Below are 18,370 nucleotides of genomic sequence, written 5' to 3'. Positions count from 1 at the left end.
GTAAAAAATTGCGAGGTGAATTTATTAATAATCTAGCGACAATAATATAGCCGTTTTGAAATAAAACCTGCAGTCATTTTACATTTTTAAGGAAGGACAGGTACTAAACGATTAAGAATCGGAATCCTTAATTAATTAATTCCTCGTTCCGTCACTGCTTCTCAGAAACATTTTTGGAACCGTTGTGCGCACGATCATTGAGATGACAGCGCCAGTGGCGCCCCATCTGGCAAAACCGAACCAAGTTAATTGTGTACTTCCGAAGATAATCTTTAAATATTGAAAAAACACTGTTCAATAATCTCAAACGCGAAACAATACAATCAGAATAATTAACTACACAATCTTCGTCACTCAACAAAACAGTTCGGTAGTTGTAAAATGTGCAGTGCAATTTAAAGGAAAAGTCGATTTGGTGACAGGGTGTATATCGAATAGTTTTTAACAAGACCGATAGAGGATTCGCGATTAGACTCTATAAAATATTAGCCAGATTCTATTTTTAAAATATGCTTGTGTAGATTTGTGTTGTATTCTACTAATATATACCTATCTCAGTAAAGTGGGCTATTTTTGAAAATATTTATGTAAAAATAACTAGTGTCCATGGGCTTGTAAAAATACTATAGGGAGCCATTTTTTAGTCTACATATTTAATTTTTTCTTTACTCGGGAATAAAGTTGATTCGAGCCTTCGGTGAAGTGATTTTGCGAACGCGCTTGTGATAAAAATATGCGAAAATCTATTTTTCACCATGAGAAACGTCTCCTGAGATTGTAATGTTTTCTTCTCCCAGCTATGGAAGTCTATGATTTGGAGCTCCAGGAATAAGTTTTTGGGTAGGTATGTATTTAATTTGTTTTAGGATTACTCAGTGTGTACAAGTTATGAAATTACCACTTTCCTACATTAGAATAATGTATTGATTTAATATTTGCAATTGCTTGAATCTTATTAGCCAAATGAGTACTTATTGTTAATAGATGTACTTACAGATGAAAACTGCAAAATAAAGATCATTTTATCAATACAATTGAGAGAAAGAGATCACAAATTAATAATTGCTATATACAAGTCTTATTTTATATGATTTAACTATAATCTAGCCAAAAATTTACTGTTTAGTTGTTGACATACAGGTCCAGCGATATTTAAACGGATCATAGCCAATACATGTATTTCGGCTCTAGGCGGTTGGCCAACAAAATATTTTCAAATAATTATTATATTATACAAGTACAATACCTCAGTCGACTACTGGATTCTGAACTAAGCTACGTAAATGCAAAAGCCCGCCTACATTTACCATTTCATTCTGTTTTAAATCAACGGAACGAGTCTAGAGGTGGGCTAATTTACGATAGTGATATTTTATTCATTGTGATTTTTGTCTGTAACTGAATCAGTCATTGTGAAAACAATACATGTTACAATGTGTAAACTTTTAAGGAAACGTAAAAATATTTTCATTAATAGTTGGATATTCCGAGATAATCCAATATTTTAAAAGTGAGCACGTAAAGGTTGGAATAAATTCATTTTCTCGAGAATGGACGATTTTGGTAAAAAATCCCAAAACAGGTCAATTTTTATTTTCAAATTGCGACTTTTTGACATAATATGTATCATATTATGTATCATACTGGTGACGTCACCCATCTGTACGTGATGATGCCATCTATAATTTTTTTTAAATGAGAATAGGGGTCGTGTGATAGCTTATTTGCAAGGTAATTCAATTCTCTATTCAGTAATATAAACATTAACTAATTATTTATACAGGGTGTCCAAAAAAATTTTTTTTGAATTATGTAAATTTATTGACAAAAAGAAGAATTTGTGTAATATATTTAACTTAAAATACATTTTACTGCTGTCAGAAAAACAGGAAATAATGTTTATTTGACAAATAAATATTGTTTTTTGAATAAACTCAATATTAAAGCCGCCACCCACCTTCCTCTTAACAGTTTGAACATTTGATTTAAGCGAAAAGGAATGATTATTTTCCAAATAAACATTTTTTCTGTTTTCTGAGAACAGTAAAATGTATTTTGAACTAAATAAATTACATTCATCCTTCTTTTTATGTCAATAAATTTAATTCAAAACAATTTCTTTTGGACACCCTATATAAATAATTATGTAAATGTTTATATTACTGCATAGAGAATTAAATTACCTTTCAAATGAGCTATCACACGACCCCTATTCCCATTTAAAAAAATAATCGATGACGTCATCACGCCCAGATGGGTGACGTCACTAGTATGATATATATGACAAAAAGTCGTAATTTAAAAATAAAAATTGACCTCTTTCGGGATTTTTTTCCAAAATTGTCCATTCTCGAGAAAATTAATTTATTCCAACCTTTACGTGCTCTCTGTATAAGTATTATGGGTTATAAATGAATCTTTCTGAAAGGCAAAACAAGTTTAAATGTTTATGTATATATTTATATGTAAATTTAATGGCGTTGAAAAGCGTCGTCATTTTACCCAAAATATGGTCTTAGATTGTTTTCGCAATGACCAATTCAATTGCGATTTAACAGAGCAACGAAATATTCGTATATTAAACTCCTAATAAAAAGTGTTACCACTGTGGACCATCGTAAAATTCTACACGTATTATTATTTTGTTTAGGTCACTATTACAAAATTGGGTTTGCTATTAGAACGCATACCATGCCATTAGTGCCAAACAAAAATAGAAAAATTTAGTAGTTTATGGAACGTTTTTATATAAGTGGATGATAATTATGCATCATGCAATATTTGTAAGATAAAGCTGTCTTATCAAGTTAGAGAACGTAGAAAACAAAATTTTAATACATTATTGTTTCCTATAATGCACAAAATGTTAAAGGTGGTACAAAATGATGTGAAAATAAAAATTTTTGGATGCTTTGCACACACAATAAATAAACTTTATTGTGAATGATGGCTTAAAGGATGAGGAAATCAGCCACAATTTAACTTAAAAAAATGATTTTATTGACGTTTCAACTTCTACCTCAGATGTTGTTATCAAAAGTGATATAAGAAAATCATTAAAAATTTAACCAAAATAAATACCATTAGCCACTTTAAAAAGAGTTCTACAAGCAACTGCTAAACTTTTAGATTTTGAAAAAATCCAGGAAACGGGAATCCTCTCAAATTACTGCAAGATGTTTCCACATGTTGTAATTCGACATTTTATATGTTGGAAAGATTTATTCAGCTAGAAGAAATTGTTAAGGCTATTATAAGCATAACAAATATGTACGTAAACACTAGTTCAACAATGTATGAGTATTTTATTAAACTATCGATAACTGTCGATTTCAACTTTTCTTGGCAGAATAAGGTTTCGACTAATTCCTTTTAAGGATCCAACAAATGCGGAAATAGCACAGAAAATAGAATCGCTCTTATTGCAGAAAAACTTGGAATGGAACAAAAAGATAAAGGATTTACGACTCAAATTTTATTAGAACATGAGAAAACATCTGCAGATCCGGATGATATTATGGGATCGCAGGATCAGCCATGAGGCACTACGACAAGCAGGGCAATAATAGAAATGCAAAGATTTAGGGAATGCGATCGGTTGCCGCGAAATGAAGATTCGTTAAAATGGCGGAGAGAAAATAAATATATTTTTCCTTATCATGCACAAGTAGCTCAAGAACGAATTAGTGTCATTGGAACATCAGTCAGTGCCTTGCGAACGGTTATTTCCAAAGCTGGTCTAATTATTTCTGATTGAAGAACTCGAGTTAATTATAAAAAGGCTAAAAGGCTGCTATTCTGAAATTTTAATTTAAAAGTACCAAATAGTAACTAATAAGTATTTGTAGCAAATACTGGTATTTAAAGTTTACTTTGTATTTAGTTTTTAAGAGAGTAGGCGCAAAATTTCGGGACAATGCTATTTAAATGCATTTATTTCTTTCGAATCCTAAGAAAACTAGTAAGTATTTTTGAAAAATTTAAAAGCAGAATAAAAAATTACATAATTACCGAGTGCTAAAAGTCCCTGAAAACTTCTATAATGTGTATTTTAATAAGTTACAGCGATAAAAAGAAGAGAAAATTGAGTGTGATTTTTAATTTCAAATATCTCATTTAAATGACACTTTTTTATTCTAATGGACTTTCGGCCCTCCATAATAATGTAATCTTTCATTCCGCGTTTATATTTTTCAAAAATACTTATTATTTTCTTAAAATTCGAAAAAAATGAATGCATTGAGAAAGCATTGGCCCGAAATTTGGCGCCTATGCTCTTGTTAGATTTTCTAATAACAATTAAGACAATGAAAAAAACATGAAATTATTTATTAATGCAATATTATTTTCATTACAAAAACTACTTTTTGAATAAAATTGTTTCCTACCTAGACAAAATAATAACACCTGTTGAATTTTTTTGAACATTTTTAATTAGGAGTTTAAAATACGACTATTTTGTTGCTCTGTTAAATCACAATCACAGGTAAAAATTACGATGGGTTACCGTTACATGATTGCAAATACTTCTAGCCCACCTCTAGGTCAGAATCAGGTCCTCTAGTCAGAATTATTATACGACCGGTTCCTATTTAAGGGTCCGCCTCGCGATCGCGCCAAGGAATAGAACCGAACCGACCGGCGACCTGACTACATGCAGAAGGCGATTGCAGAATTTGCAGATCCTTCTAGCTTTTTGTGCATACGCGGTACGAATAGATTATTTTATTTTTATAAGTTTAAGTTTATGGATACGTACCTATTTAAAACATATTTTTTCACCTAAAATATTGTCGGAAGCTATTTCTTGGTGGCGTTTATGTAATTTATTATTCTAAATACGAAATAAGCCACAATTTAACTTAAAAAATTATTTTGTTAACTTTTATTTCGAACGTCATTGTCAAAATACAAAATATTAATAATTTAAACAAAAATGTTGTTGCTTAGTAAAAAAAATCTTCTAATAATTGCCGATATGAATGAGTTAGAATAAATTATATTATTAGAAGATATTTTTTTTACTAAGCAACAACATTTTTGTTTAATTTATTAATACTGTGTATTTTGACAACGACGTCCGGAGTGGAGGTCGAAACGTTAAGAAAATCATTTTTTAAGTTAAATTGTGGCTTATTTCCCATTTAGAAAAATAAATTACACAAACGCCACAAAAAAATAGCTTTAGAACAATATACATAATATTATGTATAATGCCAATCATCATTATCCATAAATAGATACACATGAAATATTTAGCACTATAAATATTAAAATAAATATTTTAGGTTAAATTATATGTTTTAAATACATATCCAAAAACTTATAAAAATAATAACCCATTCGTACCGCGTATCTGCAATCGCCTTGTCTGTGTATGTAGGTAGTGGGTTCGGTTCGGTTCTATTCCTTGGCGCGGTGCGGACCCTTAAGTCCGATTATGTACTTTCGGCTCATTCGGCTGGGCTCGCTATTTTAGTAAACTCCCAAAAAGAGAGATAGAAGTAGGAGGCTCTAGTTCAAAGATATTTTCTACATGCCAATGTTAATGTTGCTATGATTTCTGGTTTTAATGTCTGGAACTTTTATATTGGTCCACTATCTCAAATGCAGTTCAAACACTGTGTCTTAAAAAGCTATGTTCCATATTTCTTTAATTTGTACTGTAGAGATTGAAAAGTATGATTCAGTTTTGACATCACTATCAATAACTTATTTTTGATATTTCATCAAAATTTGAATTATTTTTTATGGCATGAATTTATTTACACTCATGTATGTTTTGGAGCCATATTTTAACTAAAAAATAGTTTTCATTGTCATATCAATAGTACACCAGTCAGTAGAGAAAAAAAAAACATGAAAGAATCTTATACAAGGTTTTAAAAGGTATTTGGGGGGCAGCTGAAGATAATTCCGTGAAGACATACCAGCTAATTTTTCTTTGTTTGTTTTAAAGTGAAAACATCATTTTTGTCTATAAAACGTCTTAAACATTTCATACAAAAATGTTCAAATAAATGTTGTAAACTTATGTGCAAAGAAATCGGCCCACTTAGAAATTTGGTCATTTTTGATGTCTAATATTTCCTAAACCTGTTGGCTGATTTAAGTGATTTTTTGAACATGTTATAGCCTGATTCTTTAACAATACCACTATAATAATATTGTTGCTAAAGAGGTAAATTTTCATTGTATACCGGGTGTACCAATCAAACTGTGTTTTTTTCTCAAAGTTCGCATCACCCTGTGGAATATTCTAGGATTTATAAAATACTGAAATTTGAAACCCAACTCTAGCCTCAGGTTTTCTTAACATTCTGTTTTTTAATTCATTCGTTTATGTTGGATAATAAAAAAGTTAGGTACTTTAACAACTAGACATGTTCTTCATCAATACACAGTATTTCTAAATATGTGTGACAAACTTTAAGGGGTAATTCTGCATGAAAAAATAATGACCATTTGCATCATAAACGTATGTCCGCAAATGTTTCGTTTATGAGATACAGGATGTTGAATTTTTTCTTACAAACTGACGATTTATTTATTGCTTTAAAACCAGTTGAGATATGCAAATGAAATTTGGTGGGTTTTAAGACATAGTTATTGCCCATTTTTTGACATACAATTAAGAATTTAATATTCACTATTAGCGAGCATACTTATAATATGACCGATCATATTATCTGTATGCACGCTAATTGTGAATATAAAATTCTTAATTTTATGTCAAAAATCCACAATAGCAACCTCTTAAAACTCACCAAATTTCATTCGCATATCTCAACTGGTTTTAAAGTAATAAATAAATAGTCAGTTTGTAAGAAAAATTTCGACATCCCGTATCTCGTTTATAAAGGCAACTGTCATTATTTTTTTCATGCAGAATTACCCCTTAAAGTTTGTCGTATTTATTTAGAAACACTGTGTATTGATGAAGAACATGTCTAGTTGTTAAAGTACCTAACTTTTTTATTATCCAACATAAAAGAATGAATCAAAAAACAGAATATTAAGAAAACCTGAGGCTAGAGTTGGGTTTCAAATTTCAGTATTTTATAAATCCTAGAATATTCCACAGGGTGATGCGAACTTTGAGAAAAAAACACAGTTTGATTGGTACACCCGGTATACAATGAAAATTTACCTCTTTAGCAACAATATTATTATTGTGGTATTGTTAAAGAATCAGGCTATAACATGTTCAAAAAATCACTTAAATCGGCCAACAGGTTTAGGAAATATTAGACATCAAAAATGACCAAATTTTTAAGTGGGCCGATTTCTATGCACGTAAATTTAGATTGTAGATCATGAAAAGTTCTTTAATTTTAAGAGTTTTCAAATTAAAATACATAAACAATAATTGGCTGAGATAATTGCAAAAACCCGTATTTTTCTAGTAATTTATAAAAGTTAATAACTAGATTTTTGCATAATAACAAATAACATGTAACATAACTACCTAGAATTGTGGCAGTTAATTACACTGGGGTGCAAAATTAACCAGACACCTTAAAAAGGGTTCATTTTTGATGTCTCGAATTTCCTAAACCTGTTGTCCAATTTAAGTGATTTTTTAATATGTTATAGCCTTATTCTTTAGCAATATTGCTATAATAATATTATTGCTAAACAGGTAAATTTTCATGGTATACCTGGTGTACCAATAAAACTGTTTCTTTCTCAAACTTTGCATCACCCTGTGAAATATTCTAGCATTTATAAAATACTGAAATTAAAATCCAATTATAGCCTCATGTTTTCTCAACATTTTGTTTTTTGATTCATTCGCTTACATTAGACCATAAAAAAGTCAGGTACTTTAACAACTAGCCATGTTTTTACAGGTCATATTACCCGTATGTACACCAATGGTGAACATTAAATTCTTACTTGTATGTCAAAAAATGTACAATAACTATGTCTTAAAACTCACCAAATTTTATGTGCATATCTCAACCGGTTTTAAAGCAATAAATAAATCGTCAGTTTGTATGAAAGATTTCAACACCCTATATCTCAGAAACGAAGCATTTGCGAACGTAGGTTTATAAAGCAAACTTTCATTATTTTTTTATGTAGAATTACCCTTCAAGTTTGCCATACTTATTTAAAAACACCCTGTATTGATTGAAAACATGGCTAGTTGTTAAAGTACCTAACTTTTTTATTATCCAACATAAGCGATTGAATCAAAAAACAGAATGTTAAGAAAATATGAGGCTATAGTTGAGTTTTAATTTCAGTATTCTATAAATGCTAGAATATTCCACAGGGGGTTGCAAACTTTGAGGAAAAAAAACACAGTTTGATTGGTCCACCCGGTATACAATGACAATGTACCTGTCTAGCAACAATATTATTACAGCGATATTGCTAAAGAATAAGGCTGTAACATATTAAAAAATCACTTAAATCGGACAACAGGTTTAGGAAATTCGAGACATCAAAAATGAATAATTTTTGTCCTGTTCATTTTTCACCCCAGTGTAGTTATTAAAGGGTGCTACATTTCAAATAGATCTACTAGTAGATGTACATATTAAATACAGTAAGGTCTCTAATTACGATTTTGAAGTTGTGCGGTTTGTATTTCATCCAAAAATATCTATTATTAATTATTAATAACTAGTATAATTAATATTAACTATGCCCATCCAGATGTCATTAATCTGAGGGTTTGTAATTCGGGTATTCCCTTGATACATGATGTAGCATGGAGCTATTACATTAATGTGAGTTTCGCATTGAAAGGTATAACCTGTAATTGTTTTGAAATTAAAAAATGTTTAAGTATTTAAGGGTTTAAATGTTGCTGATTTCAAGTTGCAGTACTTATAATAAACAGCACATTTTGATTTCTGGATTGAAACATTTAATTAAGTGTCATAAAGTTTTATGTTTCATTAGAAGAGGTTTTTGCAATTTCAATATTGTTAGTCTACGTTTTTAATTCCTTCTTTAAGATTTTATTTGGCCTAATGGAGAAGAAAAACATCAAACACATACAATTTTTGATGGACAAACGTCCACCATTTTATGTGATTTTAGAAAACTACGGAACGTATCCCTACTTTTTCAGTGCAAGTAAAGTCTTTTTTTATGAGGTCTTATTTTTTATTTTATTTATCAACGGGCAAGCCCAATTACAATAATGTTAAACTCTAAAATCCTAACACTGACTATATCTACGGTTACAATACAAAAAGTTAATCTGTATTATTATACAAAGCAATAAAACAAGTTATCTATATCGAATGCAATACAAAAAGCTATCTATACAAAAAGTTAATCTGTATTATTATACAATGCAATACAAAAAGTTAGCTATATCCATTACTCAAGTCAAGAGTACACGAAACCTGACGCAAGAATGAGCCAAAGGTTGCAAAGAAATCTATGTTATCATATTGATTGGCTAGTCTGGCAGTTCTTGAAATGAAGTTATTAAATCCATAGTTAGTGCCATGTATAGGGTAATGGAAACTAGCTACAGATCTGGTAGGTCTAGATGGAACATGTATATTAATTTTATTGAGCAAAGAAGAAGCAGCAGCTCTACCGTGCAGAATATTGTAAAAAGTAATAAGATCTCTCTTCTTATGACGCATAGAGATGGGTGGCATATTTAATGTAGCAAGTAAATCTGCATCATTGTAGTTGTCCACGAAGTTTAATTTGAAGGCAATCTGTTTAAGAAATTTATGCTCAACACGACACAAGGTCTCAATATGCATACCATAAAAAGGTGACCATACACAGGATGCATACTCAAGATGGGGACGGACAAGAGAGCAATAAAGCGTCTTTAAGGCAGTAACCCCAGTAAAATCCTGTGTGCTTCTTCTGATAAAGCCAAGCATCTGAAATGCCTTGTTGACTACATTATTTAAGTGATCAGAAAGTTGTAGAGTAGCATCCAAAGTAACACCAAGGTCCTTGATAAAAAATACAGTATCTAGGCAATGCTGTCCAATCTTGTATTCAAAATGGATTGGGGATCTAGATCGAGAAAACGTAATGGCTTTGCATTTAGATGGATTCAGACTCATCCCATTTCTTGTACACCAGTCCAACAAATTGATTAACTCATATTGAAGTTTATCACAGTCATTGGGAGATTTAATCAGACAGCTCAATTTTAAGTCATCGGCAAACAACAAAAAAAGAGAAGAAGAAAAACATTCCTGAATATCGTTTATAAAAATGTTTAACATAAGAGGTCCAAGATGTGATCCTTGAGGAACCCCTGAAGGAACAAGAATTGATTTGGAAAGAAAATTGCCAATTTTTACTATCTGTCTACGATTAGACAAATAGCTGCCAAACCAAGAAATCAAGGGTTCATCAACACCAATCATTCTGAGCTTATGGAGCAACATACCATGAGACACCCTTTCGAACGCCTCGGAGAAATCAGTGTAAATTGTATCCACTTGATACCCCCTCTCAAGGGAGTCAAACAAAAAATCTACATATGTTAATAGGTTAAGCTCAGTAGATCTATGGGGTCTAAACCCAAATTGTTGATCGATAAGTTTAGGCTCAAGTAAAGGAGTTAAAAAGTCACAAACCAGACTCTCAAACACTTTCGGTATCACACCAAGGACGCTAATAGGACGATAATTATTGACGAGAGATTTATCCCCGTCTTTAAATATAGGCTTAAGAAAACTTTCTTTCCAGTAATCTGGAAAAACACCAGTTTGAAGGGAACAATTAAATATGTAATACAATGGCCTGGAAAGGTTAAAACTGCATTCCTTTAAGAACAAAGGAGGTATACCGTCAGTGCCTGGGCCCTTATTGATATCAAGAGAAGAGAGTTTGGTGTATATTTCTGATATTAAAATTTTTGTCGAGATATTTAAGACCATTAGGAAAAGCACTATTTTTTCTTTTGTTATTATCAAAAGACCAGAATTTCTTGATATTAGAAGATATAGCTATTTCAGTAGACTGAACATATTGTGAGTAACATTCCCGAGTCAGATCCTTGCACAATTGTCTAACCCTAGAAAACTCCCAATAGTCATTCAAAGAAGCAGTTGACTTATATTTTTTGTGTAATTTTTTCTTTAAGATGATAAGATTTTTTAGATCCTGAGAGAACCATATTGGGAATTTTCTGGCTGAAAACTTCTTCAATGGTACAAATTTATCTATAGCTATAAAAACAATTTCATAAAATATATTTAACATAGACTCGAGATTTGCATTAATAAACAAAATGTCCCAATTAAACTGGTCTAGGAATAAGGAAATATTCTGATAGTTTGCAGACCTAAAATCTCTGTAGTAACCATCAAACTCGAGTCCAGGTTCATCATAAGTCAAGTTACATGAGAGTGGTGGATGAACGACTGGAGGAACCAGAAAAAAGTCTGCTAGCTCCGTTTCTGCTAGGTGGTCATTTGTCAAGAAAAGATCTAAGAGACTGTCGTGTATTGTAACATGATGATTACATTGGAAAAGGTTGTGGAAACTGCAAACATTTGACATAATCTGGATGCGAGACACTTCCTGTAATGATGCTCCACCTGCAGTCGCAACAGAACTAAAGGGACCATTTTGCCAGAGAACATGAGGCAAATTAAAATCCCCAACCATGTGTAGGCTTAACTTGGGCATCAATAGAGCAAGCGAGTCCAGTGTTTCAGAGAAAGTGGTATACGACTGTGCCAGAGAGTTGGGAGGTAAATAGACTGCTCCTAATATAAAACTAAAAACACTGGATCCAACCTTAATGAAGACCTGTTCAATACTATCTGGTACTTGGAGAGTAGTTGGTATTGACTTGTGTACAGCTATTAGCACTCCTCCTCCTCTCTTGAAGACACTAGTGTTAGCAGAGCGGTCACAACGATATATGTTAAAATCAGTAAAGCTCAGTTCAGAATCGTTAATGCCATTATGTAACCAAGTTTCTGTCAAGACATATATGTCATGTTGACATGCTGGTATATTATGCAAAAGATCACCCAACTTAGTTCTCAAACCTTGTGTATTTTGGTAATAAACAGAGATACTATTTGTGTTTGGAGAGCTAATTAGTTTTTTTGAATAATCTTAGGGACACCTTGATGGTACACAATACGAATATTTTTATCACCATTAGTTACTCGTGTTCTAAATTCAGCTCTAACCTTAGCCTCAGCATCTGCCTGCATTTTTGTTAGGTCCTGTTCTATGTATATATGTCTTCCTTTAAGGTTAGATCTGGCACGAATAACAAGTTGAGCCTCTTCTTGGCTATTGAGAATTACTTTCAGAGCCCTGTGACCATTTTTATTTGGCTTGCCAATCCTAATTGTGTTTTTTATGTTCACATTAGCAACATCAATAGAGTCTAAGAGAGAATTTACATCGTCAAGATCCCGTTTGGTATCAGGTAGGTTGTAAATGACAATATTACTTGCCCGCTTCTGTCGATCATGAAGTTCTGCAAAAATGTCATTATTGGGCGCTGCAACAGGGATTAAGGTGGAACTTTCAGTGGGAGAGGGCTTTTTAAGGTCTTCCTTTAACAGCCTGAGCTCTAACTGCAGCTGGTCTATAGCTTTAAGTATTGAAGGCATTTGTAGCAAGCCAGACTGGCAATCCTCACAAAGGAACTTGAGAGTTCTCTGGCCCTTGAGTTCGACAACCCGGATTTCTGAAGAGCTTAATCCAGAACAAACCAGTTTATGTATACTTCTACTGCAGCTATCACAATTGGTTAGAAGCTTAGTATTTTCTTCATTAATTTTGCATTTTAAACACTGCATGGTAATTTGAAGGTTAGAATAATTTTGATTCTCGAAACAGAAAAAACACAAGAACAATGATCACAAACTAAAGATGGAATCGCAATGTGACTCTCAATAAGTAATAACTAACTATTTAACACTCCAATTCTAACACATGGTAACTTGAAGGTTAGAAAAAATTTTGATTCTTGAAAAAAGAAAAAACTCAAGAATTATTAACACAAACTATAGATGGAATCGCTATGTGACCCTCCCAGTAAGTTATAACAATTTATTTAACAAATAACTAATGATTTGAATCAAAAAGTTTAACATAACATTTGTAAACAAAAGAGACATAACCTCTTATCTACTTATATTGACTTATATCCACTGCGTAAAACGAGACCTTACTGTACTTTATTTATAAGTAATTCAAATTGGTTTATCAGGGAGAGTGATTATTTAAACTACTGTACTTGCCCAAACAGTGACTCTAGAGCAGTGGTTCCCAACCTTTTATGTCTGGCGACCCACCTTCTGATGTTTTTTCATATTGGCGACGCATCCCTCACCCATGATGATAGAAAAAAATAAGCAACACAGTCACTGTACGCTACTCAGCTACTGTAAGAGCCACGTCGCCACACACCTGAAATTCATCCGCGACCCACTGGTTGGGAAACGCTGCTCTAGAGGTATTTTGTAAATCACAATCAGTTCCTTGAGGCTTTATTTTTAAGGTACCTATATTAAAAAATTCTTCCACATTTTAATAAATTTGTTATTAAAACACAGTTCGAAAAAGGTCTGACATTTTAACTTACAAACATTAATAATATCTTAGATATTTTTTATCACACACTTGTAAGTTGGCTCAATGAAAAGCTGGTGAAAAAACAAACTTTCCAAAAAATATAAAACCTTCTATGACCAATAACAAGAAACAAGCTGAGATGTCACAGGTGACAGTTCTCCCGTCCACTTCGCATAGTGTTATTTCACAAGTGCCATCACTTTAACAGGTTATATAGACGAGCGGAACACCCCCAAAAAACACTTATTTCTCGAGATACTGACCATGGAGAGGTGAATAGCCAATTTTAGTCATACTGTATATTTTTGATGGTGCTGAAAACGAAAATGAGGTTTATTTTGAATTTCATGTGGGGGAACATTGTCAAAATCACAATTTTACCAAAAAAAAAATAATAAAATCACGTTTTGTTGCGTTTACCTCGTTACAACTCTGTTCCATTTTAATATTTTTTTCTGAAATGTTTACAGTATATAACTCGTAACATTTCTGAAGATAAGGGTACCTGTTTCAAGCTTTTATTCTTATTCTGATAAAAATTATGAATTTTTCAAAGAAAATGGTGCAGATTTGTGCGTTGCAAAGTTTAATCGCAAAAGTTGAAAGTTGTGTGACGAAGTTTAAAATTTAGCTTCTTAGTCACGTTTATGTTAAAATAGTGAGTACAAAGAAGTTTTCTGGTAAGTTTTAGATCAAAATGTTTTATAGAAAAAAAATAGTGCAATTTTTAATGTCGAAATTAGAAATACACAATATAACGCTTATTTTTCGAGATACTGACCATGGGTGGTGAATGGCTAATTTTGGTCTTAGATTATGTTTTTGACCGTGATGAAAACGAAAATGAAATTTATTTTAAATTTTAGGTGGGGGAATATTGTAAAAATTGCAATTGTACCCTAAAAATAAAAAAAATGAAATCATGTTTTTTGCGTTTAGCTCACTACAACTCTGCCGTGCTTAGCCAAAACGCCGTATCTACAGAGACATCACATTTGAGTAAAATCGATTTTTATCTATGATATTCGTATACATTTACACAAGATACGGCTTAAGATGCGGTGTGTTTAATATGTTTTGGCATAACTTACGTCATTTTTAGTAAGCAAATAAGATAGATGTGCACATTTGGGCTAGAAAGAAGTAAAAATTTAATTCTTTCAGATTTTTGCAGATACGGCGTTTTTGCTAAGCTCGGCAGAACTCTGGTTCGTTTTAATATGTTTTTCTAAAGTTTGTACACTATATTATATCGCTCACTTTTTTGAAGACAATGGTTTCTGCTTTAAGCTTTTAGTTTTATTCTAGTAAAAGTTATGAATCTTTTAAAGTACAAGGTGCAGATTCGTGAATTGCAAAGTATAATTGAAAAATTTGACTGACAAAATTTGAAATATATATTTTAAATTGAACTATTTTTAAAACATGAGTAGGTACAAAGAAGTTTTCTGGAAAGTTTTGAATCAAAAGGTTTTATAGAAAACAAATGGTGCAAATTTTAACATCTATGTTATAAATCCCCAAAATAATGCTAATTTTTCGAGATACTGATCATTGGTGGTGAATGGCTAATTTTGGTCTTACTTTATGTTTTTGATGGTGCTGAAAATGAAAATCAAGTTTATTTTGAATTTTAGGTGGGAGAAAAAATTAAACCTCGTTTTTAAACTCTATGGTTTAACATAAACGTAATCAAATAGATAAATTTTAAATTTTGTCACTTAATTTTTGCTATTTAACTTTGCAATTCACGAATCTGCACCTTCGATTTTTAAAAATTCATAACTTTTATGCAAAAAAGACTAAAAGACTAGAGTTGCTTTCATAGTCTTCACAAAGGTGTGAAATATATGTTGTAGAAATTTTAGAAAAAAATATTAAAATGGAACAGAGTTGTAGCGAATTAATCGTAAAAATTCGTAACTTCATTTTTTTTCATTTTTAGGTTAAAATTGCAATTTTGACAATGTTCCCTCAAATAAAATTCAAAATAAACCTCTTTTTCATTGTCAGCACCATCGAAAACATAAAATAAGACCAAAATTAGCCATCCACCGCCCATGGTCAGTATCTCGAAAAATAAGCCTTATTTTTTTGGATGTATAACGTCTATATTAAAAGTTGCGCCATTTTTTTTTTCTATAAAACATTTGTAATGAAAACTTCTTTGTACTCTATGTTTTAATATAAACGTGATTAATAAGATAAATTTCAAATCTTGCCACTCAACTTTTACTAGAATAAGACTAAAAGCTTAAATCAGATACCATTGTCTTCAAAAAAGTGAGCAACATATAGTGTACAAACCTTAGAAAAAATATTAAAATGGACCAGAGTTGTAGCGAGTTAAACGCAGAAAAACGTTATTTCACTTTTTTTTATTTTTATGGTAAAATTGCGGTTTTGACAATATTCCTCCAACTAAAATTTAAAATAAATTTCATCTTCGTTTTCAGCACTGCCAAGAACATAATCTAAGACCAAAATTAGCCATTCACCACCCATGGTCAGTATCTCGAAAAAGAACTGTTATATTGGGGATTTCTAATGTTGATAATAAAAGTAAAACTTCTTTGTACTCTCTATTTTAACGTGATTAAAATGCTATATTTTAAATTTAGTCACTCAACTTTTGCGATTAAACTTTGCAATGCACAAATCCGCACCTTTTCCTTTGAAAAATTCATAACCTTTATTAGAGTAAGAATTATAGCTTGAAACAGGTACGGTTGTCTTCAGAAATGTTATAGCTGTATACTGTAAAAATTTCAGAAATTAAAATGGAACAAAGTTGTAGCAAGGTAAACCCAAAAAAAAACGTAAAATTGTGATTTTGACAATGTTTCCCACATGAAATTCAAAATAAATCCCATTTTCGTTTTCAGCACCGTCAAAAACATACAGTATGTCTAAAATTGGCCATTCACCTCTCCGTGGTCAGTACGTGGTCATTTTGTGGGTGCCTGCCGCTAGCCTAATAACTTTCTACTCCTTCACTGCATATGCTATCTATAAGTTGGACGATAAAATTGAGATCTTTATTTAGAATCCGTTCAATTCTTTGCTCTTAATAAATAATGGAAATGTGATTTTAAGAAATAAAATTCCATCTTGGTTTGTATTAGTCATAGAACTTTTTGTTTTTTTCTGGAAAGTATACTTTTTACCAGCTTTTCATTAAGCCTACGTACAATCATTTTTTTCGGATCCTGAGAAAACTAATAAAAATATTTTTGACGCAATTTAAACGCAGAATGGAAGATTACATTATTACCGAGGCCCGAAAGTTTCTTAAAATAAACAAAAAGTTTCTTTTGAATGAGATATTTGAAATTAAAAATCACACTAAATATTCTTTTTTTACCCATGCAACTTAATAAAATGAACATTATAGTTTTCAGGAACTTTCGGCCCTCGGTAATAATGTAATCTTTCATTCTGCGTTTAAATTCTTCAAAAATACTTATTAGTTTTCTCAGGATTCGAAAAAAATGAATGCATTTAAAAGCATTGGCCGGAAATTTTGCGCCTACGAACCTTTGTTTTAAAACATAAACAAGCTTTAAAATGGCGGTTGCTAGAAAGTTCTTAAAAATCAATTTGTTGATTCGAAAACTGCAAAATAAGGTAAAATCGTTAATTGTTTATTTATAAATAACTATGGTAAAAATCAAGCTAGATATTTGTTATTGCGTCCAAAGTTGGGTATTGTGGCCCAGTAAAGGGGCAGCAACAGTTCTAGCGCAATTTGACGCTTTTTTACATGTAAATCTCCATAAGAAATTTTAAGGTCCATTCTGGTCATTTTTGACGCTTTTTGTGGTGGAGGCGCGACTGCTCGTCAGATCGTGACGTGTGAGGTATCACCGGAAAGGGGAGGGGGTGACGAATACGTTAACACAAAAAAAAAAACAAAGATGGCGGCATAGCCAAAACGGCACTAAAGCATATCTCCGTTGTTACTGGTCCGATCGTGACGTGTGAGGTATCACCGGAAAGGGGAGGGGGTGACGAATACGTTAACACAAAAAAAAAAAAACAAAGATGGCGGCATAGCCAAAACGGCACTATATCGTATCTTCGTTTCTACTAGCTCGATCATCGTGTATGAGGTCTTGTTGGAAAGTGGAAGGTTCAAGGAATATGTTAACATGAAAAACAAACGCAAAGACATTGCCAAAACGGCACTATATCGTATCTTCGTGTCTATTAGTTCAATTTTTGTGAATAAGGTCTTGTTGGAAAAAGAGGGGATATTGAATATGTTAACATAAAAACAAAGATGTCAGCAATGACAAAACAGCACTATATCTTCGTTGCTATTGATTTTAACGCAACAGACGTTGAAGGAAAGGAGAAACATGGCAACATTGCCAAAACGGTGATATATTTGTTGCTATTGGAGATATTTTGACCTGTCAACTTAATGGGGATTCCACGTCTATTACAGTTCTTCGCCTAATCATGCCACCTGTCGGCTGCAACATGTAACTATGCCCAAGCCATCTAGAAGAACGTATACCATTCTTACAGTATGACCAAATCATCAAACATCCTATCACAGTTGATAATCTCGTCATACAAATCACCACCTGTCGGCTGCAGCATGTAACTATGCCCAAGCCATCTAGAAGAACGTATACCATACTTACAGTATGACCAATCCATCAAACATCCTATCACAGTTGATAATCTCGTCATACAAATCGCCACCTGTCGGCTGCAACATGTAACTATGCCCAAGCCATCTAGAACAACGTATACCATACTTACAGTATGACCAACAAACATCCTCGATCTCCCTCCAATCATACATTCC

General features: G+C 32.1%; 1 protein-coding gene and 1 long non-coding RNA gene across 3 annotated transcripts in view; both read left to right on the top strand.

The window, feature by feature from the left end:
• The first annotated feature begins 206 nt into the window (after positions 1–206).
• Positions 207–18,370, top strand: part of LOC126890372 (guanine nucleotide-binding protein G(s) subunit alpha) — a 149,281-nt gene continuing 131,117 nt past the window's right edge. The window contains exon 1 of one of the 2 annotated variants that reach the window (XM_050659250.1): positions 207–840. Coding sequence is in view for 1 of the 2 variants with exons in the window: in XM_050659249.1 (XP_050515206.1) it covers positions 810–844 (35 nt within the window). In the remaining variant the exon portion in view is untranslated. Of the gene's footprint in view, positions 845–18,370 lie in introns of both variants that reach the window. The other variant, XM_050659249.1, reaches the window with a different exon arrangement.
• On the top strand, positions 17,275–17,594 carry LOC126890374 (uncharacterized). Its single transcript, XR_007700299.1, has 2 exons — positions 17,275–17,411; positions 17,537–17,594. It is a non-coding gene; the product is annotated as an uncharacterized LOC126890374 (long non-coding RNA).

The sequence above is a fragment of the Diabrotica virgifera genome, chromosome 8, assembly GCF_917563875.1.
Source record: "Diabrotica virgifera virgifera chromosome 8, PGI_DIABVI_V3a".
Lineage (NCBI taxonomy): Eukaryota > Metazoa > Arthropoda > Insecta > Coleoptera > Chrysomelidae > Diabrotica > Diabrotica virgifera.
This window is presented reverse-complemented; position numbering and strand designations above follow the sequence as displayed.